The sequence below is a fragment of the Elgaria multicarinata genome, chromosome 21, assembly GCF_023053635.1.
Source record: "Elgaria multicarinata webbii isolate HBS135686 ecotype San Diego chromosome 21, rElgMul1.1.pri, whole genome shotgun sequence".
In the NCBI taxonomy this organism is placed as follows: Eukaryota; Metazoa; Chordata; class Lepidosauria; order Squamata; family Anguidae; genus Elgaria; species Elgaria multicarinata.
In genome coordinates this window covers 2,858,949-2,885,828 of record NC_086191.1, presented here as the reverse complement: position 1 = coordinate 2,885,828, position 26,880 = coordinate 2,858,949, and the positions used below count along the sequence as shown (strand labels likewise).

The window sequence follows — 26,880 nt, the reverse complement described above, 5'->3', positions numbered from 1 at the left end:
ACGTTTTGCCTTTACCTTATTGACGTAAAGAGTGGGCAAGGAGCGTGCTAAAACGTGAGCAAACGGCTGTCTGTGTTTGGGGAAGGGGAGGGGCAGGGAGAGAGGTTTTCTGCCATCCGGGCGCCATCTTACTTGAAAACCTTTTCAAATAGCTTTTTGGTTTCAGTCTACGGTGTGGAGGGGGCAGAGGTCCCTTCAAGGGGGGCCCCTGAGCCTCGAAGCTAGTTTCCACCTCTAAGCAACTTGACTGGGCTCTTTAAGGGGTTAAAGAGCACTCTTTGAATACCTGAAAGGTTGTCACGCAGAGGAGGGCCAGGATGTCTTCTCGGTCCTCCCAGAACGCAGGACACGGAATCAGGGGCTCAAGTTACAAGAAGCTGGACATCAGGAAAAATGTCCTGACTGTTAGAACAGGACCACAAAACATCAGGAAAAACTTCCTGATGGTTAGAGCAGTATGACAATGGTACCAGTTCCCTAGGGAGGTTGTGGGCTCTCCCACCCTAGAGGCCTTCAAGAGGCAGCTGGACAGCCATCTGTCAGGGATGCTTTAGGGTGGATTCCAGCATTGAGCAGGGGGTTGGACTAGATGGCCTTGTAGGCCCCTTCCAACTCTGCTACCGTATTCTATGATTCTAGGATAAGCAGACTGCCTCTGATGCTGGAGGTTGCACTTAGCCATCAGGGCTAGTAGCCGTGGATCGTCTTCTCCTCCAGGAATTGGAGAGAGTCCTAAAAGACTCTGGCAATCTCTGCTCTTCTATGATTCTGTGACTGTGTTCTGCTGCAATTCCTTCTTCTGTTCTCCCACTGCCCGCAGTTTCCCTCCCTTCCCGCGGGAAACTTTCAGGTTGGAAAACTAGTTTGGAGATGCGAACAGCTAGCAAAGGCCGTGAGTTAGGCATGGAAGGACGTAGTCCTTGCTAAAGAGGGCCTTCATAAAAACCGGAGCAGCTAAAGAGAGCGCGGGAACCCTCGGACGGCCAGCCGGACTCCCCCCTGAATCCACCCCTGACCTCCTTGGCGTCTTTGGTTAACCCTTCCTTGAGCGTCTCTCCCCTTTCCCCACCTCCAGGGGCGGCATGTTGCACTCGAGTCCCGGGGACTACGCCTGGGGACAGAGCGGCCTGGATGCTGTTGTCACACAGGTAAAGAAGAGGCCGGCGGGTGGCAGGTGCCCAGGGATGCCCCCACCCCCCACTTCCCCCCAAGTGCTGGCTGCGTCAGCATCTTCATCCTGATGCCGTCTTGCTCCACCTTCCGCTCCACGGTCTTCCCTGTTCTGGCTGGGCAGAGAAGGGGACGTCCGCGGTTTCTCTGGAGCGACAGTCGCTCTCTGCAGGCAGCGGAGGGGGAGCTAAAAGGACGCCGTCGCTCACCCAAAATAAGCTGGTTTGCTTGATATCGCACTGTAAAGTGTTCCATGGCCTTTGCCTACATCACCTTCTTGTAATTTTTACCACGACCCTATAAGGTAGGCCAGTGTTTTTAACCCCACCCCCCATTGCTGCTGTTGGAGCTGAGGCTGAGAGAGCGGCTTGCCTAAGGCCCCCTAGGGAGTTCAGGTAAAACTCGTCGGCTGCTGCTTCATCTTTCGGCTGCTGCGTTACGCTCGTTCCCAGCGGATGCGCAGAAGGTAGAGGGTTCAATTCGCCCTTGCAAAAGCTGCGGCATGAGGATGAGGATGAGGATGAGGATGAGGATTTGTATCCCACCTTTTGCCCAATGCTGGGCCTCAAGGCGGCCTTACAAAGTTTATAATATACATGGGGGGAGGGAAACAAAACCATAAACGTTTAAAATACACAACAAAATTATAAGTCATTAACATAGATGGAGGGCCGGATTATTCTCCAAAGGCCTGCTGGAAGAAAAAAGTTTTCGCCTGCTTCCGAAAGCCCATCAAGGAGGGAGCCGGCCTAGCTTCCCCGGGAAGAGAGTTCCAGAGCACCGGAGCAGCCACCGAGAAGGCCCTGTCCCATGTTCCCACCAAGCGCGCCTGTGAAGATGGTGGGACTGAAAGGAGGGCTTCCCCAGAAGATCTCAAAGCACAGGCAGGCTCATAAGGGAGAAGACGGTCTTTCAGATAACCTGGACCCAAACCATATAGGGCTTTATAGGTCATAACCAGCACTTTGAATTGTGCCCGGAAACAGACTGGAAGCCAGTGGAGCTGTTTTAACAGGGAGCTTTGAACGCAGCTAGCTGAGCAGAAGGCCAGGCCAGTTACTATAGGACCGGGGGGGGGGGGGCGGAAATTGGCTCCCCAGTGGTCCTGATCCAGTCTTCTGGGGTTTCTCCAGGTGGTCCCAACTCCCTTCCCCCAAACTGCTGATTGTCCGTTGAATATTTGGTGGTTTTCCAGATTTTTCCATTGTCCCCCCCCCCATTCTAGAAAGTTAAAATTATTATTATTATTATTATTATTATTTATTTATTTATTTATTTATTTATTTATTTATATAGCACCATCAATGCACATGGTGCTGTACAGAGTAAAACAGTAAATAGCAAGACTCTGCCGCATAGGCTTACAATCTAATAAAATCATAGTAAAACAATAAGGAGGGGAAGAGAATGCAAACAGGCACAGGGTAGGGTAAGCAGGCACAGGGTAGGGTAAAACTAACAGTATAAAGTCTGCGCAACATCAAGTTTTAAAAGCTTTAGGAAAAAGAAAAGTTTTTAGTTGAGCTTTAAAAGCTGTGATTGAGTTTGTAGTTCTCAAGTGTTCTGGAAGAGCGTTCCAGGCGTAAGGGGCAGCAGAAGAAAATGGACGAAGCCGAGCAAGGGAAGTAGAGGCCCTTGGGCAGGCGAGAAACATGGCATCAGAGGAGCGAAGAGCACAAGCGGGGCAATAGTGTGAGATGAGAGAGGAAAGATAGGAAGGAGCTAGACCGTGAAAAGCTTTGAAGGTCAACAGGAGAAGTTTATAGTGGATTCTGAAGTGAATTGGAAGCCAATGAAGAGATTTCAGAAGTGGAGTAACATGGTCAGAGCAGCGAGCCAAGAAGATGATCTTAGCAGCAGAGCGGTGAACAGAAACCAACGGACTGATGTGAGAAGAAGGAAGGCCAGAGAGAAGAAGGTTGCAGTGGTCCAACCGAGAAATAACCAATGCATGAACAAGCGTCTTGGCGGAAGAGACAGACAAAAATGATCGAATCCTGGCAATATTATAGTTACTGGCTGTAAGAGCTGTCAGTGGAAAAAATGCTTGGGGGACGTTTTATGGTTTTGGCCCCATCCTTTTTCACACACACACACACACACACACACACACAGATGGACTTCTGAAATTGAATTGGACCCTTTGGCTGGAAGAAGCTGGCCCATCCCTGCTATGGGTTCTAGTCTTCAACCAAGGGGTCCAAGCATCTCAACCGTTTTTCTTTGAGATTGGGGAGAGTCCTAAAAGTTAGAAGGGACCTCGGGCACCATCTAGTCCAGCCTCCTGCTCAAGGCAGGATGCAACTCTGGCAGAGGGCTGGACGGCGCCGTGAGGACGGAGCGCGAGACGTACGCGCGGAATTCAGTCCCAACAACCAGGGGTCATCCAACTCCGAGACTAAGAAAAGCTGAACCCTACAGCCCGTATAAACTCCAGAAATTAAGAGAAATTAGGGGGCATTTGCTGACTTGCATAATTTACTCTTGCATAAATCTTATGCGGGCACAGAGCTCCGGAGGCCACCCTCCACCCCTATTCTCACCCCTCCTCCCAATTCCGGAAGAACGGCCACATTCCTCAGCCTCTCGCTGGGTTTAAAGAAAAGGCCACGGCTACGAAGCCGGTGTGGCTTTTGAACCACGTTCCGGGGGACCCCATTGGGTTCTTTGAGATGTGTATTGGGGGGGTTTCTAATAAGAAGATGAATAATGATCCCTAAGGACAGCTTTGGGCACTGCACAGCTGCAAGGGGATGCAGGCAGATCCTGAGTCCCTGTGAGATGACGCTGAGGCCCAGCAGGCCTGGTCAGTGAACTGCATGGCTGTCTTACAACACACCCGGAACCCTGTGCTGTTGGGGAGGTGTCCGCGGCAGACCGGTTGTGGCAGACAGAGGCTTCCCCAGAAGGCAACGGCCCTGCCGACGGCCGCCTGGCCCTCTCTCCGCGGGACGAACCTTTGCGCTTTGAATCTCCTCTTTCGCCCGATGTCCGTGCCGTTCAGCGCAGCAGCGCTTTTTACGCTTGTTCCTCTCTGGTGTCCCTCCCCGCCCCAAATGTTTTGATAGCAAATACCTCTGCAGGGAAACCAACCCTCTGGCGTCACCTTTGCCTTCTCTCCCAATGTCTCTCTTTTGGCAGCTTCTGGGACAGCTGGAAAGCACGGGACCTCCCCCGGCAGACAAGGAGAAGATTTCGGCTCTCCCGACAGTGACGGTCACTCAGGATCAAGTGGGTAAGTTCCTGCCCCCTCCGGATGGTTCCGTAACCTTGGCTAGCCTGGCCTTCCCCAACCTGGCGTTCTTCGGATGCGTTGGCCAACAACTCCCATCACTTATACACAACTCCTTTGCTGAAGGAACTGCACTGGCTGCCTATTGTCTACCAGGCCAGGTTTAAGGCTTTGGTGCTAGTGTACAAAGCCCTAAAGAACTTGGGACCATGATACCTCAGAGATACAGAGAGAGAGAGAGAGCCTTCTTCCTTCCCAACCTGCCCGGTCACTGAGGTCATTGGAGGACATACTCCTGGACGTTCCATGTGGACCTGTGGCCCGATTGGAGTCCACCAGGAGCAGAGCCTTGAGCGTGGTGGCCCCTTCTCTGTGGAACTCCCTGCCCCTGGAGGTCAGGCAGGCGCCACCCCCAGGCTGCTTCCGGCACCTCCTGAAAACCACTCCATTCCACGAAGCCTTCCTCAATTGCCCAGTCACTGTTTTGATTGGTATTCTGTTTTAAATTGAACCATTTTCATTTGCTGTTTTGAATCTTCTTTCTTTTTATGGTTTATGCCTACGTTCACCGCTCTGGAATCTTATTTAGATATCGAGTGGTATAGAAATATTGTAAATAAAACTATGTCAATGGATAAACTGGATGGGGATGATGGGTGTTGCACTCTAACACAGCTGGGGGACACCAGGCTGGGGAAGGCCGAGCTTCCTTTGTATTTATCCCTTTGCCTTTCTAGCCCCCTTTTTCAGACGAAGTGGCTCCCATCGATTAAAAAGCAAAAACGCAGGTCCACCAGGGGCTTGCAAACTAAAATGACAAAATACGCCAAACGGGAAGCGGAGGGAAAAGGAGGCGGAACGAGGACATGCTCTAAGCGGGCGTTTGGATGCAGCTCAGGCTGGGCGGATCTGCCCTCGCCGTTGCGTTCCCGCGTGAGGAGCCTCCTCTGGCCGGCGGAGGGGCCCAAGGGTTCTCCCCACCCCCCCTTCCTTCTGCAGTCCCAGCAGGGCGTCTGTCCGTTGAGCCGAGGGCCCTTTCTGGCCAGGCGGGGTGAAGGGAGCGCCCTGCAGCCGCGCCCGCTCTGGAGGCTGGCGCCTCCGATGCCGGTGGGGCAGGGAATCTGCTCCGGGTTTCGGCCAGAACTCCGAAGGAGCCCTCCTAAGGGTGGAGCTGTCCGTTCCGCCGTGTCTCTCCTCTCATCGAGCAGCGAGCCTAAGGGCAGGGCCGGCACCTCTGGACGGGGCCCGGCTACTGCTAACAAGCCGGGTGTTGGCCGCCGCTGCCCTCACCGGCGTGTCTTGCAGATACAGGTTTGGAGTGCCCTGTGTGCAAAGAAGACTACACCGCCGCGGAACAGGTCCGGCAGCTCCCGTGCAATCACTACTTCCACAGCAGCTGCATCGTGCCGTGGTTAGAGCTGGTAGGTCCGCTCTTCGGCTGGCGGGGGTGGGGGGGAAGGAAGGAAGGAAGGAAAGAAGGAATCGCCCCAGCCTCCTGGCCGGTGGAACAGCCCCTCCTGCGAGGCGAGGCCTTGGCTGTCCCAGGGAGGAGACGGAGCTGCCCCATGGGACACGATCCCCGGAGAAGCTCGCTTCCGCCAGAGAACCTGGATTGCTGGAAAAGCTGCCTTGTGGATTCACGTGGGTTTACTGGGTGGGGGGCTGTTTGGGTGCTTGACGTCAGAGGGTGCTGAGCCCTCGCGTGCTTGGTCCAGAGAGTCCCTTGGCTGGCCCGGTTTACCTAGCAGAGCTGTCGACCGGCCGCCGATCCGCACGGCAAACCACGCGTGAAATCCAGGGGCGTCTCCATCGCAGCTTTGGCTCCGCGTTGGAGGGTTGGGTGGGCCGAGTCGGCTGGCAGTTCTCAGGGAGAAATTCCAGCATCCAAAGTAGCTTTCCAGATTGTGCCTCGTATTGAATTTACAATCCAGCGGAAAGGAGAACGTTGCAGCGAGGCGTCGACCGTGCTTCCCTGCAGGGGTGGGCGCCGTGGAGCCCACGGCCCCAAGCCTGGACCTCGGAGGTCTTTCCTGGCACCCACCGGGGTGCCCGCCCCCCCCCCCCCTTCCGCTTTTTCCTTTCAATAAATGCCGTCGTTCCTGACTGGGATGGCTTTAAAGCACAAAAGGCTTCCCTGCCTCTGCTTTTGGGATTGCAAATGGGTGTGGGGGGGGGGCGCGTGTGTAGTCCTTGAAGATTTATTCATCAACACAAGAGCGTGATCCCACGCTTGCAGGGCCTGCCTAGAAAACGCCGGGGTGGGAGGAGCCGGGCTTCTCCCGTGTCCAGAATACCTGCTTCCCCTGAAGGATAGAAAAGGGTCGGCTTGCTGATTTGGGGCCTTTTCAAACGGCCGTCTCCATAAGTAGAAGCCGCGTGTTGTGGGGAAGGCAGATTCCTTTCCCAGCCCTGGGCCTGCTGGACGTCCAGCTGTGGGCAGAAGGTTTGCACGAGGCTTTCCTGGCAAGAGAGGGGCCCATACGCAAGGGCGTGCCGATTCCCCGAGCGTGCGTGGGGGGGGGGGATCGAGTGCCTTTGCGTGTTAAACGTACGTTTCCTTTGCAACGTTTGCTCCTCGGCCAGCACGCCCAGCGCTCCAAAGCCCATGTGCCACGTCCAGATGGCCAGCAGGCCCAGAGGCAGGCGAGCCGGCCCGTCTGAGGGCGTGACGGGAGGGCCCAATCCCCCACCCCGACGTCCCTCCGACCCAGATCTGCAATAGGCGCTCTTTTCTACACCTGGCCTCCGCCCGAAGTATTAACTCTGGCAGGAGCGGCCGATTGGCGTTTAGCCTCCTACTCTCCGTTCACCCACGCGTGTGTTCTTTCCCTTGTCAGCACGACACGTGTCCCGTCTGCCGGAAGAGCCTAAGTGGCGAAGACTCCACTCGACAAGCAGCCAACTCGGAGGCGTCCACGAGTAACTCCTTTAGCAGCGCCGGCCTACAGGACCGATGGACATTCTGAAGCCTCTCCGGAGCAGCTGGGGCGAGGGAGGGGGCGGTTCAGGCCTGTAGTATTCCTTACTACAGTTGTAAATTGTACAATAACGAAACGACAAAACCAAGTAGCAAGAAGAAAGAGAGAGAACTGACACGGAAATGTGGAACCACATTTCCAGCCCGCCACCACGGCGAGGGTGGGTCACCTTTCCGAAACTGCTAGCATCTCCGGCTGAGTCTCCGCGGCCTCCAAACAATCTCTTTCATCCTTAAATTTCCAGTGCGACCCGTTTAGAGTTTGGGAAGGGGGTGGAGAGGGAGCGCGAGGTGGTTCCTAAACATTTGTGGGTTCTTTTTCCGAGAGCAAGCAGGGGGCCTCTGTCTGCCGACTCCTTCCTCTTCTGGGAGGGGACAAGAAAGAGGACGCCCCAAATCAACGCCTCCCGGGAAAGGGGGGTGTCTGTTTGGAACAAGGGAAGGAGCTGAGAGGGTTGGCAGCCGGGGCACAGACCTTCCCGTCATCCCACAACATGGAACCGGTTGAATGGACATTCGCCATCTTTTTTGCAGCCTAACCCCTCCCATGGCATTCTGGCTGAATTTTGGGGGGATTAGGTTGAAAGACACCCTGGCTGCCTTCCTTTCCGTTCTATTTTCCTGGAAAGGGGAGGGTGGTCAGAGAGAGAGAAAGAGGAGGAGGAGGAGGAGGAGGAGGAGGAGCAGCCCTGGAGTCGAAGCCTCTAGTGAAATGTATTTTCCCTGCTCTCATCCCATCGACTTTGGGTTTGAAACCGAATTCTATCCATTTGCTACTTAAGACCCATTTTTGCTGCCTTGTTTTTTTTCAAATGGACCATGTTTAATTTATCTTCCAGAGCAAGGACTGTGTATTCCCCACCCCGTTTTGTTCTTTTTCTTCCGTATTTAAAATGAAAATGCCATCTTTCGCTACCATAAACAATCGCTTTTTCGTTTCTGTTTTTTCCATGGAAGTGTTTCTCTTCCCCCCCCCCCTTGCAACTTTTCTACATCTGCATTATTTTCCCCCCTTGGCTTTTAACTTCTGAATCATGTCTGAGCTCAGAACATCTGTGATGCGCACGCCGGGCCCCGAAACGCCTCTCATCTGGAAATAGAAGGGTATTTGACTTCGATGGTAAAAATAAAAGAAGCCCGGGGGGGGGGGTGGAAAGAGAGAGAGAGATGTGGGCGTGTGGGAAATGGCGGAGTCATATTCCCAGGAAAAACTCAAAACACCACGCAGGGAGAAGAGAAATCCGTTGCCACTTCATCGCTGTAACGGTGTACCAGGTACACTCGATTTCAAACTTAGTGTCTTCTGTTTGCTATATATATAAAAAAATTGAATAAAAGTCTTTAATAAGAAGCTGAGCGACCCAGAGAATTCTTGACTGGGTGAGTGTGGGGAGTGGGTGGGGTGGGGTGGGGAGGAGAGACCATTTGGACACTCAGATTGCAGGCCGTACTAAGCCCTTTCGGGGTGGGAGGGTGAAACATCCAAAAGCAACAGGAGGGTAAAATATTAGGACCACTTAAAACCTGTCAAAGAACCAAATTGGGTAGTGGTCACCAGTGGCTGGAGCTATATGACACACACACACACACACAGCAAAGTTCTGTAACTAAGCAGTCGAAGGTCCCTTTCTAGGATCGTACAACTGAATTTATTATTCCCGCAACACAGAAGGAAGGAAAAATGCAAGCTAGGTGTCCATGTAAAGCTCACGGGAGGGAGGGTCCTTTTTGAAGTCCCTGGACTGTTTCCTCGGATGCTGAGGCCTCTCTTGCCTTGGCACGGACAACCCCAGCGCCAGGCAGCATTTTGTCCACCTCTGTCCTGTCTGCCCTCAGCCTCCTCTTCTCCAAGCTAAACAAGCCCAGCTCTTGTAACCTTCCCTCGCAGCGGAGGTGCTCCAGCCCCCTGAATCATTTGAGTTTCCCTTTTCTGCACTTTTCCCAGCTCCATAATATCCTTTTTTAGGTGTGACGAGAACGGTATACAATATTCTAAGTGCGGTCACACCACAGATTTGTATAACGGCAGTGTATGATACTGGCAGTTTTATTCTCAATTCTTTTTCTTATAATGCCTAACATGGGAGTTTGCCTTCTTTACAGCGTCCGCACACGGGGCGGACATTTTCATCCATCTGTCCACCACAACCCCAAGATCTCTTTCTTGTTCGGTCACCTCCAGCTCAGCTACCATCAAGGTATACTTGAAGTTGGGGTTTTTTGCCCCAACGTGCATCACCTTACACTCGCTTCCATTGAACCGCATCTGCCATTTGGACGCCCGCTCTCCCAGCTTGGAGAGATCCCTTTGGAGCTCTTCACAACCCCTTTGCATTTTAACCACCTTAAATAATTTGGTGCCGTCGGCAAACTTGACCACTTCACTGCTCACTCCTAATTCCAGATCATTTATGAACAAGTTTTTACCTGTTTGTGCCTCTTTCGCACTCCTCCTGACCATTAAAAAAAAAAAAAGACACGGGGTGGGGGGACGCCTATTGAGGTGCTGGGACTACAACTCCCATCATCCTGGCTAGGGACAATGGGCGCTGGAGTCCCAACAACATCTGGAGCTTCCCTCTCTCATCCTAATTTATATCGTAAGCCCCTTGGGGCAAAAACCCTTCTCTTTTCCATCTGTTAATCAATAGCGCTTTGTACATTGATGACTTCGTATAAATCCCATTTCCCCAAAGTACACCGAGGACGAGACCCGTCATCAAGGGCTATCGGTGGGGTACCCGGAAGACCAGGGGAGGGTGGTGGTGAGCGAACGCCTCCGTGCTGCGCTCTCCGTGAACTTCCCTGGGGGGGCATTTCGCAAGACGGGGACTTTGCCACCGTTGGACAAGCAAATTCTTATCGAGAGCTGTTGGGAGAGAATCACATATGTCAACTTTATTAATCCCTCCCCTCGGCCGCCCGGTTTTTTTACAATCCTTGTTCTGGGTGGTGTGAGCTCATTTGTGACAAAGCAGGTGCTATGGGGCAATTTGTGGAATCGGGGGGCGGAGGGGGGGCGAAGCCCCCTGTGACCTTCAACTGCATACAGTAAAGTTTCCACTGTCCTGGTGCAGTGCGGCGGTGTTCACGGTCACAGCCGGAAAACCCAACAGCCCCCTACACACCTGCATGGGGAGCGACCGAAGCGGCCCGAATCGTGGGATAGAGCTACGGAGTTAGAGCGACTCCCCTTCTTTGAGGAGGATGCCGTCAGTTCGATAGCAGGTGTCCAGGGCCATGCAAAATGGTGGTCTTGGTCCAACCCCAAAACCAGCTTTTCTGTTCAGTTAGCAGGGCTTAAAACTGCTGCATTGCAAATCATTGATTGAAACCACGTCTCTTTCTCCAGAGAAGACGGGACCTGGAACAGAGATGGGAAGCTACTTCGATTGCTTAGAAGTGCCAGATTTGGGGAAGGAGGATGGGCTTGAAAGCCATGTCCTTTGTCTGTCTGTGTTTTTGAGGGGTAACAGCTGTTGGGTTCCTCTACTGCTTCTCCTCCTCTTCTCCAACTCCTGAACCTTGCGGGCAAAGTCGGAGGTTCACCCATCAAAATCAGATTTGGTACCCGCAGGGTGGGCGTCTAGAATTGTGGCTCCAGCAGAGGGGAGGTGGCATTTTCCAGCTTTCCAAAAGAAAACGAAGATGACGGAAGTCCTCAGGAAATTGTCTTTGGGCTTCCATAGATTCAAAAGGAGTCGGAGGAGGACGGGACCAGAGCCCGTTCCGGATTTCCCCCCCCGTAGCTGCTCGTTTCTAACGAGTGAAGAGTCCTCTCTCAAAGCCCCGTAGTTATTGGTCCTCTTTCTCTTCTTCCCCAGGCTTTTTGTGGGTGAAAAATCCAAGCTGGAGCAGGATGGAAGAGGAGAGCAAGAGCTGTTATAGAGATTAATACGAGAAAAGCAACGTTTCGTTTTACAGCCGCAGAACACCTGGTCTTTTACATACCAGTTCGGGATCTAAAGTTTCAGAATCCCATTTCAACGGAAGCAAGGACTCGTTAAATGTTCTAGCGCAGCCTTCCTCAACCTGGGGCGCTCCAGATGTGTTGGACTGCATCTCCCAGAATGCCCCAGCCAGCTGGCTGGGGCATTCTGGGAAATGCAGTCCAACACATCTGGAACACCCCAGGTTGAGGAAGGCTGTTCTAGCGGCTAACTTATTAGCTGGCATGAGTTGGGTCCTTGGGCTGATTTGTACATAGAGAAAAATCAAGTGGTGCAGACTTCCTAGGACTGTACCATTTGAGAACAGGGTGGGTGGGTGGGCACTGCGTGTTCCCTTGTGTTAAAATCTCCTGGGCTTTGAGTGTGTCAGGTAGATAGAATCAGAATAGCAGAGTTGGAAGGGGCCTCTAAGGCCATCGAGTCCAACCCCCTACTCAATGCAGGAATCCCCCTTCAAGCATCCCTGACAGATGGCTGTCCAGCTGCCTCTTGAAGGCCTCTAGCATGGGAGAGGCCACCACTTCCCTAGGTCATTGATCCCATTGTTGTACTGCTCTAACCATCAGGAAGCTTTTCCTGATGTCCAGCTGGAATCTGGCTTCCTGTCACTTGAGCCCGTTATTCCGTGTCCTGCACTCTGGGAGGACCGAGAAGAGATCCTGGCCCTCCTCTGTGTGACAACCTTTCAAGTATTTGAAGAGTGCTATCATGTCTCCCCTCAGTCTTCTCCAGGCTAAACATGTTCTTTCAGTCTCTCTTCATAGGGCTTTGTTTCCAGACCCCTGATCATCCTGGTTGCCCTCCTCTGAACCCCTCCAGCTTGTCTGCATCCTATCCTATCCTTGAAGTGTCGTGCCCAGAACTGGATGCAATACTCCAGACAAGGCCTAACCAGTGCTGAATAGAGGGGAACCAGTTTCCTTGCGCGATTTGGAAGCTATACTTCTATTCATGCAGCCCCAAACGGCAAAGTTCAAACCCTCTCTCTGGCACAGGGGAGCCCTTTATCCCCCTCACCACCCATGCCACGGGGAAGTCTTTGGAAATCCTGTGATTTTTCTGCATCTGTCTCTAACGCTTTAGGAACCACCAGAAAGACGGCATAAGGTGGGAGTGGAAAGAAGACCAAATTCGGTTCTGGGGAATGTCTCGGGCCCTGCGTTCAAGTGGTGAGCAGACCCCAAAGCAAAAAGGTCAGGTCACATTGTAGCTGAAAGCCTGGAACTTGGCCTTTGTAGAGACATTTCAGCGTTTGAGATTGGGGAGAGGGGACGTACAAAAGCCAGGAACCCCCAAAAGATCAGGGGAAGGAAGGGCTCCCAGCCATCTCGGGAAACTGGAAGCCCGTATTTGGCTTCCTCTGGTTCTGAGGTTCCCGGCCCCCGGCGTGAGCTGTCCAGGGCTCTTACCTTCCACAAAAAGATGATGATCAAGGCCAGCAACAAGAGTCCGCCAATGATGCTGCCAATCAGGATCCAGAGTGAAACGGGGACCAGCGTTGACTGGATCACTTCCAAGATGGTCTGCAACAGTCGTGAGAGGAGGAACGCTGAGCATCCGGAGGCATCCGGAGGGTTAATTTTAGAGAGTCCAAAGTCCTGCACAACTACCCCCCCCCTGTAATCTGTACATCACCCCTCTAAGGTAGGCCAGTGTTCAACCAGACTGAGAGGGTTTCATTTAAGGCCGCCACCACCCCGCGAGGGCTGTTTTAGCTGAGCAGGGTTGTCCTACAACACCGGTGCTCCTCCCACTCTGGCTGGGATTGATGGAAGTTGTAGTCCAGCACATTGGAAGGAACCAGGGTGGGGAAGGATGCCCTGTATCCAATCCTGCCACTGTCGTTGGAGCCTTTTCTGCCGTGTGAATCCACCCAGCCATGGAGACAGATCTCCATCCTAGGCCTTTCACCAGGTGGTCCCTGCCCTCTGCAGTGAGGGGCTTTTCAGTGGTGGCTCCCTGGCTTTGGAATGGCCTCTCCCGTTATTTACTAATGTTATCTTACTAACGTGTTGGCTGTCTTGGAAGCGTACATTGATGCTGAAGATGCGGGTTGTAATTACATCAATAACTCCGAAGCGCAGAGTTAAACTCTGGAACTCACTTCCACAAGATGTCGTGAGATGGCCACCCATTTGGATGGCTTCAAAAGGGGGTTAGATAAATTCCTGGAGGAGAAGGCTATCCATGGCTACTAGCCCTGATGGCTATGTGCTACCTCCAGGATCAGAGGCATGAGTTGCTGGGGAACATGGGTGGGAGGGTGCTGTTGCACCGTGTCCTGCTTGTGGGTTTCTGGTTGGCCACTGTATGAACAGAGTGCTGGACTAGATGGAGCCTTAGCCTGATCCAGCAGGGCTCTTATGTTGTTGTTATTATTATTTCTTACCCGCCTCTCCCTCAAGATTGAAAATGTTCTTATGTTCCTGACTGTTAGAGCAGTATGACAATGGAACCAGTGACCTAGGGAGGTGGTGGGCTCTCCCACACTAGAGGCCTTCAAGAGGCAGCTGGACAGCCATCTGTCAAGGATGCTTTTAGGTGGATTCCTGCATTGAGCAGGGGGTTGGACTCGATGGCCTTCGAGGCCCCTTCCAACTCTACTGTTCTGTGATTCTATGCTCTGCTGCTCCTCCATCTCACCACCACCAGAGCGAGGGGCATGCAGAGAGGATGAGCAGATCGGGGGGGGGGGGTGTCTTGTCAGTGGGGACCCCATCGCGCTAAGAGGTCTCAGCACGTGCCCGACCGCACTCCCCTTGACAAAACATCAGGAAAAACGTCCTGACTGTTAGAGAAATATGACAATGGAACCAGTGACCTAGGGAGGTTGTGGGCTCTCCCACAGTAGAGGCCTTCAAGAGGCAGCTGGACAACCTCTGTCAGGGATGCTTTAGGGTGGATTCCTGCATTGAGCAGGGGGTTGGACTCGATGGCCTTGTAGGCCCCTTCCAACTCTGCGATTCTATGATTCTTTGATTCTATGTTCTTGTTTTTTTAACCAAATTATGATTGCGTTTACTTAAAAGTGTGTCGCCTGCCCTGACTTGGGGTTATGTCTGTCAAACTGAGCAGTCCTTATGGAAGAGAACAAAAGGAGGCAGAGCAGGTTTTGAAATCCGAATAAAATAAATCGTCGGCCCGTTTTCTGTGATGCGAATTCTGCAAGGTCGGGGTGGGCCGTGAAGCCACGGAACGTGGCGTCTGGTGCCGAGCTCAGCCTGCTGAAGGTTTCAGCTTTCATTTAAGAATACAGGTTTCTACAGCGGTAAACAAATATTCAGAAGAGGATGAGCAATGGACGGTGAGATTGCAGTAGCCAGACAGGGCGACGTAAGGACAAGCCGGCCATGCTGTTACACTTGATTTTTCTTTCCTGAATAGCAGCTGGAAGGGTCTGAAACCCTCTTGGAGGGGAGAGGCTTTATTGCTCTGCCTCTGTTGCAGTCCGGACCCGATTTCTCCCCCCTCCCATGACTATTTAGTGAAGGAAAAACGAGGACCAGGTTCAGTCATGCAATTGATATCATATCTAGTTTGGTATGTTTAGGAACAGGGACTCCTGTTCCCTGTTCCCATTTCCTTGCTCTCTCTCCGTCAAGCAAAACCAGGGCAAACAGCAGAAAATGCAAAATAAGAGAGTTTGCACAGTTGTTGAAGCTTTGCATAAGAGGATGCTGTCCTGTGTGTGTTTAGAGAGAAGGTAAAAAAAGAAAGGAAAACCGTTCCCAGCATATCCCAGCCAGCATGCTGCGAACCGCAGGGCTTTTCTCTCTCTCTCTAAACATGCATAGGATCTTGCCTCCTTAGGCAGACAGCAGGCTAGAGTTTTTCCGGGTGACTTAGCCCCAAAACACCAGGACACGAAGAGGCAACCCGTCCCTCTTACCTCCCGCTGATGGCCGGCCCGTGGCAGGAGAAGGAGGCTGTCGTCTTCGTGAGTGCTCAGCGTGAACCGGCTGACCACCTTCACGGTCTTGAAGTTGGCCTTTGCCCATGAAATGGAGAAAAAGGGGGAAATGAGAACGAAGGGATGCAAAGACTGTTAGAACAGGACGACAATGGAACCAGTGACCTAGGGAGGTGGTGGGCTCTCCCACCCTAGAGGCCTTCAAGAGGCAGCTGGACAGCCATCTGTCAGGGATGCTTTAGGGTGGATTCCTGCACTGAGCAGGGGGTTGGACTCAATGGCCTTGCAGGCCCCTTCCAACTCTGCTATTCTCTGATTCTAAGAGATCTCAACACTTCCCAGGGCACGTTTCCAGAGGAGCCCAGCAGGGCGGACCTGCAAGGCTGGAGAAGTTACTAACAGCTAGTAAGTTACGTTCTCTTGCTGCAGCCGTATCCTCTGGTCCCAGGTTCGATCTGCAGCAGCTTCAGCTGGGGCTGGAAATATTCCTGCCTGAAACCCTGGAGAGCAGTTGCTGCCAGCCTGTGTCGACAATACTGGGCCAGATGGACCGAAGGTCTGACTCTGTATAAGGCAGATTCTGATGTTACTTTGATCTTTTCTGGCCTGTCCCAATTTTTTCTTCCACTGGCTTACTCTGCCCCTTAGAATCATAGAGCTGCCTCTTGAAGGCCTCTAGTGTGGGAGAGCCCACAACCTCCCTAGGTCACTGGTTCCATTGTCGTACTGCTCTAACAGTCATGAACTTTTTCCTGATGTCCAGCTGGAATCTGGCTTCCTTTAACTTGAGCCCATTACTCCGTGTCCTGCACTTTGGGAGGATCGAGAAGAGATCCTGGCCCTCCTCTGTGTGACAACCTTTTAAGTCTTTGAAGAGTGCTCTCATGTCTCCCCTCAATCTTTTCTTCTCCAGGCTAAACATGCCCAGTTCTTTCAGTCTCTCCTCATAGGGCTTTGTTTCCAGACCCCTGATAATCCTGGTTGCCTCCTCTGAACACGCTCCAGCTTGTCTGCATCCTTCTTGAATTGTGGAGCCCAGAACTGGATGCAATACTCTAGATGAGACCTAACCAGGGCCGAATAGAGGGGAACCAGGACCTCACGTGATTTGGAAGCTCTACTTCTATTAATGCAGCCCCAAATAGCATTTGCCTTTCTTGCAGCCATATCGCACTGTTGGCTCATATTCAGCTTGTGATCTACAACAATTCCAAGATCCTTCTCATTTGTAGTATTGCTGAGCCAAGTATCCCCCATCTTGTAACTGTGCATTTGGTTTCTATTCCCTTGAGAAATCCTTTAGCAAAATACTTCAACAGGAAGACTATAAATTAAAGTAAATTAAACAAAATGTTAATGATTGTGCATGGTGAGGATAGGGAGACACTTTTCTCCCTCTCTCATAATACTAGAACCCAATGCAGTCATCCCATGTAGCTGAATGGTGGGCGATTCGGGACAGATAAAAGGAAGGACTTCTTCATACAGCGCAGTGTAAACTATGGAACTCACTGCCACAAGGTGTGGTGGGGGCCACCAATTTGGATGGCTTTCAAAGGGGGTTGGATAAATTCCTGCAGGAGAAGGCCATCCATGGCTACTAGACCTGATGGCTGTGTGTTACCTCCAGGATCAGAGGCAGAAAGCCTGTGTGCCCCAGTTGCTGGGGAACATGGGCGGGAGGGTGCTGTTGCACTGTGTCCTGCTTTGTTGGTCCCTGGTCGACAGCTGCCTGGCCCCCGTGTGAACAGAGTGCTGGACTAGATGGACCCTTGGTCTGTTCCAGCCTCAGGGCTCTTCTGATGTCCTGACGTTCTTGTTCCACTGCCCGCCATGCAGCCTGACTCCACCACCGTCAAGGGCGATGGTTCTCAGCTGCAGATGTAAAATGTCCGGAAGTTCTGAAGCCCCGGCGACTCTAGTCACGTATTGGGAAACTGAGCACGACTTGAAGCACCCTTAAATGCCTACCAGTAAAAGATCAATACTTCAAATAAGGAATGGAAGAAGCAACTATGCCGGGAACCTCACGGAGAAGCTTTGAAACACCCACCCACTTTTTCCCCTCCATGCTTTCAAGATTTCCACAAATTGGCCCTCTTGACTCTTACGTAAACGTCTTCCCTATTGCATGGTTTTTAGAAATCGTTTTGCGGGGGGAGTAAAGTCCAGGTAGCGATATATCAACACCGTGTGTTAAACGTTTTATTCATAATTCTAAAAGAAAAGACATTATATTGTTCTGTATAAAATATTGTATAATCTAAACTTGGCAGGGGGGAAATGGAACCCCCCCCCCATTTTTCCATTTTTCCTGTCCTTCACTGAGCCCCCACTGCTTTCATAATTCAGTCTGCCCCCTCCCCTCAAGAGGGAGGTGGGGCTATGGCTCAGTGGCAGAGAACCTGCTTCGTATGCAGAAGGTCTCAGGTCCGAGACATGAGAGCACTCTTCAAATACTTAAAAGGTTGTCACGCAGAGGAGGGCCAGGATCTCTTCTTGATCCTCCCAGAGTGCAGAACACGAATAATGGGCTCAATTTACAGGAAGCCAGATTCCAGCTGGACATCAGGAAAAACTTCCTGACTGTTAGAGCAGTACGACAATGGAACCACCAACCTAGGGAGGTGGTGGGCTCTCCCACACTAGAAGCATTCAAGAGGCAGCTGGACAACCGTCTGTCAGGGATGCTTTAGGGTGGATTCCTGCATTCGATGGCCTTGTAGGCCCCTTCCAACTCTGCTATTCTATGATTCCAGGTATCTCCAGGTAGGACAGGAAAAACACCTGCCTGGAACCCTGGAGGTAGAGGAGTTGCTGCTGCCAGTCCGAGTCAACAATATTGGGTGAGATGGACCAAGACTCAGTGTCCCTGTTCTGACGACACGCTAAGCCACAGTGGTTAAGGATTTGAGCTAAACATTATGGCTTAGCGTGTCATGTGAACCATGACTTAGTGTGTCGTGTGAACCCTCCCTAACCATGGTGGCTACATAACCAGGGTTTAAACACCCTCACGGACCATTCACTGCAAAAGGGTTAGCGGCCTCACCGTGGCTTAGTGGTGTCACCTGGGCAGGCCCAGAAGAAGGCCGCTTCCTCTGTCCCCCAATTCCTCCCCTTCCCTTTTCTCGACCGTGACGGTCCCGCTCCGTTTGGAGAGACAGACCTCTCCGCTGCAGCGACGGACACCGCGAGAGGAAGGGAAAGCCGCCCCCTTTCCCAGGCCAAGGAAGGCGGGGCGATGCCCAAACTCACCCTCCTGAAGAACTCGTTGCGGACGGCTCTCAGCAGGTGGATGGAGACTTCAGAGTTCCTCTCGAGGTGTGACAGTTCGCACCTCACCGCTTGGCACCCGGCATTGGTGCAGTTCTGCCGGGGAAGACAGAAGTTGGCCTTTTACCCGCGGGCCAGGAAAACGGGCTGCCCATCCCACCGAATCAAGGTGTGGCCAGGGTTCTGGGTGTCTGCTATCCCTCGCCCAATGTGGCTTTTTTTTTGGCTCAAAGTGTCTCCCCTGCCTCCCCCCCCCCCAGTGTCTGCCACCTGAAACATCTGCCCCAGGTTCTACGCCATCAGCAGGCGTTGCTGCCTCCACTTCCGAGCCTATGATCACAGCCATAAGACCAGTTCTTCCCAAAAACGGTCCAAGAAGGGACTTCTGCACTAGGCATTGAGTTGACAGCACCTCATCACATTTCTCTTTTAAACAGATATTTTCATGTGCGGTCAAAGTCTTGCAGTGGAAAACCAGCCAAACGCGAAGCATCCTGAACCATGGAGGGGGGAGGAGGAGGAGGAGGAGGAGGAGAAAGAGACAGGAATGGGGAAGGCCCTTGTCTGCCTCACCAATTTCTCTGTGTGTCCGAGATCTTCTGGGTGAACATGGATCTCGCCCCCAGCTGTCCTTTGCGTCGGCTCGGTCAGATTTTGCAAGCTGCAGGTCACCTGGGTATTGCAAAAAGAAGACCCCAATAACCAGGGTATCAGCAGACACACGGGCCGGCAAAAGTTTCCACTTGGAACAGGAGCCGCTTTCTCTCTGTCCCCGTATTCCTACGCAGCCTCCCGGTTTGGCACCTGCTCCTGGGTCTTTCGTCCTTAAGTCTTGCTAAACCTTTGGCTATATTGGCGGAGGATGAAGGAAGCTGTAATCCCACACGCCTGGAGGGCACCAGGTTGGGGACAGCTCAGGGCTTACCGGGGCTTCCTTTAACCACTCAAGAGTATCATCACACGGGGGGGGGGGGGGGAAATCGCGTTTGCTTACCGTCGCTTCTCCGCCCGTGCTTTTATCCCTCATTACTCCCTCTTTCGAAAGAGGAAGTAAACAATGTGCTTGTGGGCCGTTTTGATCCCGCTGTTTCTCCTGCACACAGCAGGAGTTAGCGGCAACTTCCGTCTTTGAAAATAAGTCTGACTTCCCGGGGTGGGTTTTTTGTGGCGCGAAGAAGGCTAGAAGGGGTGGGAGGAGGAGGACGACGTCGTGGGAGGGACCCGCGAAAAACCGTGAGTGCCCAGCAACGAGCGTGCAATAATACGCTCATCTGAGGGAGCTCTTATCCTAAATTAATTGCACTGCTGCTGGCATTAATTTCATAGCCCCACTACGCCTGCCTAAAAATAACCAAGATTCCAACATGCCATGAAATTAGGCAACAACAGTGAACCACACTGCAGGGTTGTCATACGCTGCTCTAATTCACACACACACACACACACACACGGGTGGGAAAGCACTCTGCAGGGCTGGGATGGCATGTACTCTCTGCCCCACCTGCACCCCGTGTAATCATGGAATAATAGAGTTGGAAGGGGCCCATAAGGCCATCTGGCTTCCTGTAACTTGAGCCCGTTATTCCGTGTCCTGCACTCTGGGAGGCTCGAGAAGAGATCCTGGCCCTCCTCTGTGGGACAACCTTTTAAGTATTTGAAGAGTGCTATCATGTCTCCCCTCAATCTTCTCTTCTCCAGGCTAAACCTGCCCAGTTCTTTCAGTCTCTCTTCATTGGGCTTTGTTTCCAGAGCCCTGATCATCCTGCTTGCCCTCCTCTGAACACGCTCCAGCTTGTCTGCGTCCTTCTTGAATTGTGGAGCCCAGAACTTGATGCAATACTCTAGGTGAGGCCTAACCAGGGCTGAATAGAGAGGAACCAGGACCTCATGTGATTTGGAAGCTCTACTTCTATTAATGCAGCCCAAAATAGCATTTGCCTTTCTTGCAGCCACATCACACTGTTGGCTCATATTCAGCTTGTGATCTATAACAACTTCAAGATCCTTCTCATTTGTAGTAAGAGCATAACAATATTGATCAGTTTTTACTTTTAATAAACCCCTAAGGTAATTATTCCCTCGACCCCAAATCTCTGTTAGAAAGCTCAAGGACTCCTATCTTTGCTGCTCCCTTCCGTTTTTAGCTCAATACAGTCCTGCCCAATCACAGCCGCATTAAAATCCTAGATTTCTGGATTGATTTCTACGGGGCAGCAATGATTTCTCAGTCAGGGCCAGGCTCTCTTCTCTATCCTCCCAGAGTGCAGGACACGGAATAACGGGCTCAAGTTACAGGAAGCCAGATTCCAGCTGGACATCAGGAAAAACTTCCTGACTGTTAGAGCAGTACAACAATGGAATCAGTTACCTAGGGAGGTGGTGGGCTCTCCCACACTCAAGGCCTTCAAGAGGCAGCTGGGGAGCCATCTGTCAGGGATGCTTTAGGGTGTGGATTCCTGCACTGAGCAGGGGGTTGGACTGGATGGCCTTATGGGCCCCTTCCAACTCTGCTATTCTAAGATTCTATGAAAAACAAATGGCCTAAACATAAGCCAAAGACGTTCCTTCTCCAGACAAAGGGGTATGTCAGTCATAGTCTGTGACTTCATCCATTGGCTGAGAACAGTGGAAGGTGTGGACATGCTGGTTTCTCACAAAACAATTGGGCAGAAGAGAGCCTGCACATTTCGCCTTGTATCGCAGACTTTTATTTTTTTAAATGAAAGATAGGAGTCTGGGGGCTGTGGCTCGTCTTGGGGACGGGACGGGTCAAGACACTCGTGTGGAAGACGGCTGAGCCACTCACGTTCTCTGCAATGATGCGTGTGACCTTGAGGAATTCACTGTTCTGATAGGCTGTGGCAGGCAGATCCATGAGGACGGAGAGGTTCCCCACTGTGAAGCAGCCGAGGTTTTGCACCTAAAAGATGAAGGGCCATGGGCAAAATAAATTATTATTATTATTATTATTATTATTATTATTATTTATTTATTTATTTATTTATTTATATAGCACCATCAATGCACATGGTGCTGTACAGAGTAAAACAGTAAATAGCAAGACCCTGCCGCATAGGCTTACATTCTAATAAAATCATAATAAAACAATAAGGAGGGGAAGAGAATGCAAACAGGCACAGGGTAGGGTAAACAGGCACTGGGTAGGGTAAAACTAACAGTATAAAGTCAGAACAAAATCAATCAATAAATAAATGGGGTAGAAACCTGGAAAATCATGCAGGAGCACCAATATTTGTATTGTTATTTTGGAAATCTGATTTTGCAGGAGATATACACCGAATTCGTCAAGCCTGCAAGAACGGTTTGCCTTATTCGTTCATTTACAGCATTTTTTGTGTCGCCCTTCAGCCAAAACGGCCTCCGAAAGCAGCTTCAAGAAATGCAAGACAGACCTAGAAAGTCTAGAAAGACATGATGCAAGAGGAAAAGGGCATGAGGAGGGAAGAGGAAAGACAAACACAGGAAACAATTCTTGGCGAATTAACTTTTTAATTAACTTAGTTAATTAACCAAGTTAAAATAGTGGTTCTTATAACGACCAGCTTGAAACAGTTCAGGGAGAGGAGACATCTGATGGAGCTGTTTTTTCAGCAGGGGATGAGATTTTTGAAGCTGTTATTTACGTTACCCCCATTTCCAAACTTTTGATGTGTATATAGGAACTGTGTAACCTCAACTGGGGATGGGGATGATGATGATATTTACAATATTTATATACCGCTCAATTATCTAACACAGATTCCAGAGCAGTGAAGATAAACAGTAAAAGAAAGAAGATTAAAAACAGCGAAATTAAAATTGTTCAGTTTAGAAACAAAGGAACCAGAAAAACAATGGCTAGTCAGTTGAGGAAGGCTTCTTGAAACAGAGTTTTTTCAACACTAAGCAACCTAGTAGTGGCGCCTGCCTGACCTCCAGGGGCAGGGAGTTCCACAGAGAAGGGGCCACCACACTCAAGGCTCTGCTCCTGGTGGACTCCAATCGGGCCAAAGGTCCACATGGAACGACCAGGAGTATGTCCTCCAATGACCTCAGTGACCGGGCAGGGTGATAAGGGAGAACTAACACTCTCTCTCTCTCTCTCTCTCTCTCTCTCTCTCTCAGGTATCCTGGTCCCAAGTTCTTTAGGGCTTTGTACACTAATAGCAAAACCTTAAACCTGACCCGGTAGCCAATAGGCAGCCAGTGCAGTTCCTTCAGCAAAGGAGTAACAGTTGTATCACTGTTGCATCACTTTTGCTGTAACCGTTGTATCACTCCAGTTATTAGGCATAGGGTGTAAACCGATGCATGTTTAGAAAGAAAAAAAGTCCTGGGAGTTGTAGGACTTTTTTCCTGCATGGGAATGTGCCCTTTGTGTCCTCAATAATATCCTCATCAGTCTGCAGGAGGGACCTTATGTGATGGAATTCTCCTTGTTAAAAAGCAATTTTAAAACTCCCTGCATATAGAAGACTAGCATGTCAGGGTGCCAGCCTTCTTTTCAGAAATGTTAGCTTTCTGTCTGTGGGGATTGTTTTTATTAATGTTTTTGGCATGGAGAAGCATGCAATCATATGAACCCCCACCTGCCCTCTGAAAGAAGGCTAGGCTAGAACTTTCTTCCTGACATCCTAGTGATGAGGGATTTGGGGGGGGGGGTATGAAGGCGTATTCCCCCACCTGAAATTTGAAATGGTACAGATGAAGGTTTATCATTAGGCATAACATGAAAGATGAGAGTCCTTCCCTGGGCGACCACTTCCCCTCCACGCCAATTACCTTGATGGTGGTCTTGAACTCAGGGCTCATGCCATCTGGAAATGTCCCAATGGGATGTACTTCGTAGCGGTTCAGTGTAGACTCACTGGGGGAGAGAAACGACAGGAGATAAGCCAAGTCAGCACTAGGGATCCTACTGGGCAGGCCATTTTTTCTATTCCTCCAAGGCAACCCTTGCCAAAAGACTAGCTGCTTGCTCAACGGAGATAGTGAAAGAGTCCAAGATATTTCATCATCTGAGGAAGACAATCCAGACATCAGACATCATCCTGTCCCCTTTCTCCCAGAGCTTCTTTGCATTAAGCCAAAAAACGCTTTCTTACCACGGCTTTCTCGTTTCTGTTTCTTTGCGGGATTACAATGAGCCCCTTTACATGGTGGATGTGTGGTTTGAATCGAGAAAGTTCCTTCCTTAGTAAGTTCTACATATTTCTGCGGTTTTCAGTTTACAGACACTAGATGGCAGCATCATTGTAGCACGTTGCCGGCGTTTCACACAGCCGGTAGATCAGAATAACATCCTTTCTTTGCGTTATCACCAATCTTTTCAAAAGCGGAATAAAGGGGTAGAACTGCAGGGGATGTCCTGGAGGTTGATAACGTCGTGTAAAGGACCAGCTAAATTCCACGAGCGTGCAATCATGAGCGTGCAATAAATCCCATGTAGAAAAGCCCAGTATAATTCCCCAGTGATGGAATTATAATGGCCATTTGTGGGCCTTTAATGGCCACTACCTCACCCTGCCAACAGACCTCTCTGTTTCTCTCTGAGCTCCTGTGTCCATTCCAAAAACAAATCAGATTGAATTAGCAAAGTGATCATATTTTATTCACCCCTCGCTTCCCATTTTCTGTATCCTTTTCCCCTGGAATGGACCCCTGTCTTTGAATCCTTGGTTCAGGGTGGGGCATGCTCTCCCCCCACAAGGAAGCCTGCTGCCAGCTACCTGGGCCAGCACACAAGGTGTTGAGCAGTTCCCGCTGCACGTTCAACCTCACCTGGTCAAGAAAAGGTCAGGCTCATAACGGACATGGGCCAGCGGTTGCACAGTGTTGTCGCTCAGCGTCTCATTCAATTCGCGGCTATCGCTGCAGGAAAGCAAAGGAATGGGTTGCTTAGATGACGTGGAGGAGAGGGTTTATTCATTTATTGCATCTCATTAATGGGGCAGGGTCATTTTTATTTGTAAAAAGTATGTTTACGGCCCCAAGTCAAGACAGAGTTGGATCTTGGAATTGTTGTAGATCACAAGCTGAATATGAGCCAACAGTGCGATATGGCTGCAAGAAAGGCCAATGCTATTTTGGGCTGCATTAATAGAACTATAGCTTCCAAATCACGTGAGGTACTGGTTCCCCTCTATTCGGCCCTGGTTAGGACTCATCTAGAGTATTGCGTCCAGTTCTGGGCTCCACAATTCAAGAAGGACGCAGACAAGCTGGAGCGTGTTCAGAGGAGGGCAACCAGGACAATCAGGGGTCTGGAAACAAAGCCCTATGAAGAGAGACTGAAAGAACTGGGCATGTTTAGCCTGGAGAAGAGAAGATTGAAGGGAGACATGATAGCCCTCTTCAAATACTTAAAAGGTTGTCACACAGAGGAGGGCCAGGATCTCTTCTCGATCCTCCCAGAGTGCAGGACATGGAATAACAGGATCAAGTTAAAGGAAGCCAGATTCCAGCTGGACATCAGGAAAATCTTCCTGACTGTTAGAGAAGCACGACAATGGAATCAGTTACCTAGGGAGGCTGTGGGCTGTCCCACACTAGAGGCATTCAAGAGGCAGCTGGACAACCATCTGTCAGGGAGGCTTTAGGGTGGATTCCTGCATTGAGCGGCGGGTTGGACTCGATGGCCTTGTAGGCCCCTTCCATCTCTGTTATTCTATGATTCTACACACAGGAAAAACCCTGCAACCTTAACAGGGCTTTTATCTTGGCAGGCTTCCCACCGCCATGATGCGCTCCTTCACACGCGACTGTGTGATTTTGAATTGAAAACTTCCCTTCTTAGAAAGCTCCATTGTGTTTAACAAGACTCCATTGTGTTTAACAAGATATCTCAGATAATACCACATTATCTTTATTTTATTTTTTTAAAAGTGAGATTCCCCAGGAATAGCACGGGAGACATCCTGGAGGTTGATAGAGTCATGTAAAGGACCCACAAACTTCCGCGAGTGGCCAATCACAACTGTGCAATAAATCGCTCGTTTAGAGAAGCTCTCTAAGTTTCCATGGCTTGTATCTATTGGTCCCACGGTCAGGAATCTGGCACCCCTGGGATCCCAATCCGGCCCTTTGGAGTTCTCCAGATGGTCACACCCCCTTCCCCTTTCCTCTACCCATTATTTGGTGCTCTCCCAGCTTTTGTGCATTTTTTACCCCATTGTAAGAGGCTGAAACTCCTCCCTGAGGCTTTGTTCCTGGCTTTAATTTAAAATAGGCTGGCATTTTTGCTGCACCCCTGTGGCCGTCGACCCTTTTAGCACTTCGTAGCAGCTACGGAGTGTTAAAAGATTGCAAATAAGCTAAATTTAACACCTTGAAGAGCTGCTTAGTGCTATAGAATTTCGACAGCAAACCAGGGGTTTTTTCATTTCATTTTATTTATTTCTAGCCCCCCACTGCAGTCCCTGGACCTCCTGCAATTGCTCACCCCTAGTTTATAGAGTACCATCAGCGTACAAGGTGCTTTATATATCACAAACCAGAATGGGGCAGGGGAGATGGAGCACTTCCCCCAAGGAGCTTTTCACTCTGAAGTTTCACAGACCAGAGAGAAGGGACAAGAGAGGCAAAGGCAACCAGGCAGGCGCACGAGTGAATGAGTTACGTCCGTGTGTTGACGCCATGCCCCCTCCTGTGCCCTGCGTTCTTTTTGCAAACTGATTAATGTGGATTGCCAAAGGCGTGCTCTCTCAGCATGCAAGTAACACAGCTGTGTATGTTTCCTGGGGGGAGAGAGAGAGAGCAGAGGCCACCAGTGAGGGAGGAAGCAGCAGCCAGGCACCTCTCCACCGTGCCTGGGTCCAGCTCCAGCTGAGAGCCCCCTCCCTCCTGCTGTCAACTGTCTCTGCAGAGGCCACCAGTGAGGGAGGAAGCAGCAGCCAGGCACCTCTCCACCGTGCCTGGGTCCAGCTCCAGCTCAGAGCCCCCTCCCTCCTGCTGTCAACTGTCTCTGCAGAGGCCACCAGTGAGGGAGGAAGTAGCAGCCAGGCACCTCTCCGTCGTGCCTGGGTCCAGCTCCAGCTGAGAGCCCCCTCCCTCCTGCTACCAACTGTCTCTGCAGAGGCCACCAGTGAGGGAGGAAGCAGCAGCCAGGCCCCTCTCCACCGTGCCTGGGTCCAGCTCCAGCTGAGAGCCCCCTCCCTCCTGCTACCTACTGTCTCTGGAGAGGCCACCAGTGAGGGAGGAAGCAGCAGCCAGGCCCCTCTCCACCGTGACTGGGTCCAGCTCCAGCTGAGAGCCCCCTCCCTCCTGCTGTCAACTGTCTCTGCAGAGGCCACCAGTGAGGGAGGAAGCAGCAGCCAGGCACCTCTCCACCGTGCCTGGGTCCAGCTCCAGCTCAGAGCCCCCTCCC

General features: G+C 51.2%; 2 protein-coding genes across 2 annotated transcripts in view; one reads left to right on the top strand and one right to left on the bottom strand.

Annotated features, from left to right (window-relative positions):
- RNF115 (ring finger protein 115) overlaps positions 1-8,730 on the top strand; it is a 46,270-nt gene extending 37,540 nt beyond the window's left edge. Inside the window, exons 6-9 of the mRNA XM_063146117.1 lie at positions 1,076-1,148; positions 4,312-4,405; positions 5,708-5,823; positions 7,240-8,730. Of these exons, the coding sequence (XP_063002187.1) occupies positions 1,076-1,148; positions 4,312-4,405; positions 5,708-5,823; positions 7,240-7,368 (412 nt within the window). The 3' untranslated portion in view covers positions 7,369-8,730. The remainder of the gene's footprint in view (positions 1-1,075; positions 1,149-4,311; positions 4,406-5,707; positions 5,824-7,239) is intronic.
- A 2,240-nt stretch (positions 8,731-10,970) lies between these two features.
- Positions 10,971-26,880, bottom strand: part of ITGA10 (integrin subunit alpha 10) — a 117,355-nt gene continuing 101,445 nt past the window's right edge. The window contains exons 26-33 of the mRNA XM_063146102.1: positions 24,297-24,386; positions 23,298-23,382; positions 21,322-21,435; positions 19,089-19,187; positions 18,498-18,611; positions 15,219-15,317; positions 12,739-12,852; positions 10,971-11,228 (exon numbers count right to left, since the gene is read on the bottom strand). Of these exons, the coding sequence (XP_063002172.1) occupies positions 11,175-11,228; positions 12,739-12,852; positions 15,219-15,317; positions 18,498-18,611; positions 19,089-19,187; positions 21,322-21,435; positions 23,298-23,382; positions 24,297-24,386 (769 nt within the window). The 3' untranslated portion in view covers positions 10,971-11,174. The remainder of the gene's footprint in view (positions 11,229-12,738; positions 12,853-15,218; positions 15,318-18,497; positions 18,612-19,088; positions 19,188-21,321; positions 21,436-23,297; positions 23,383-24,296; positions 24,387-26,880) is intronic.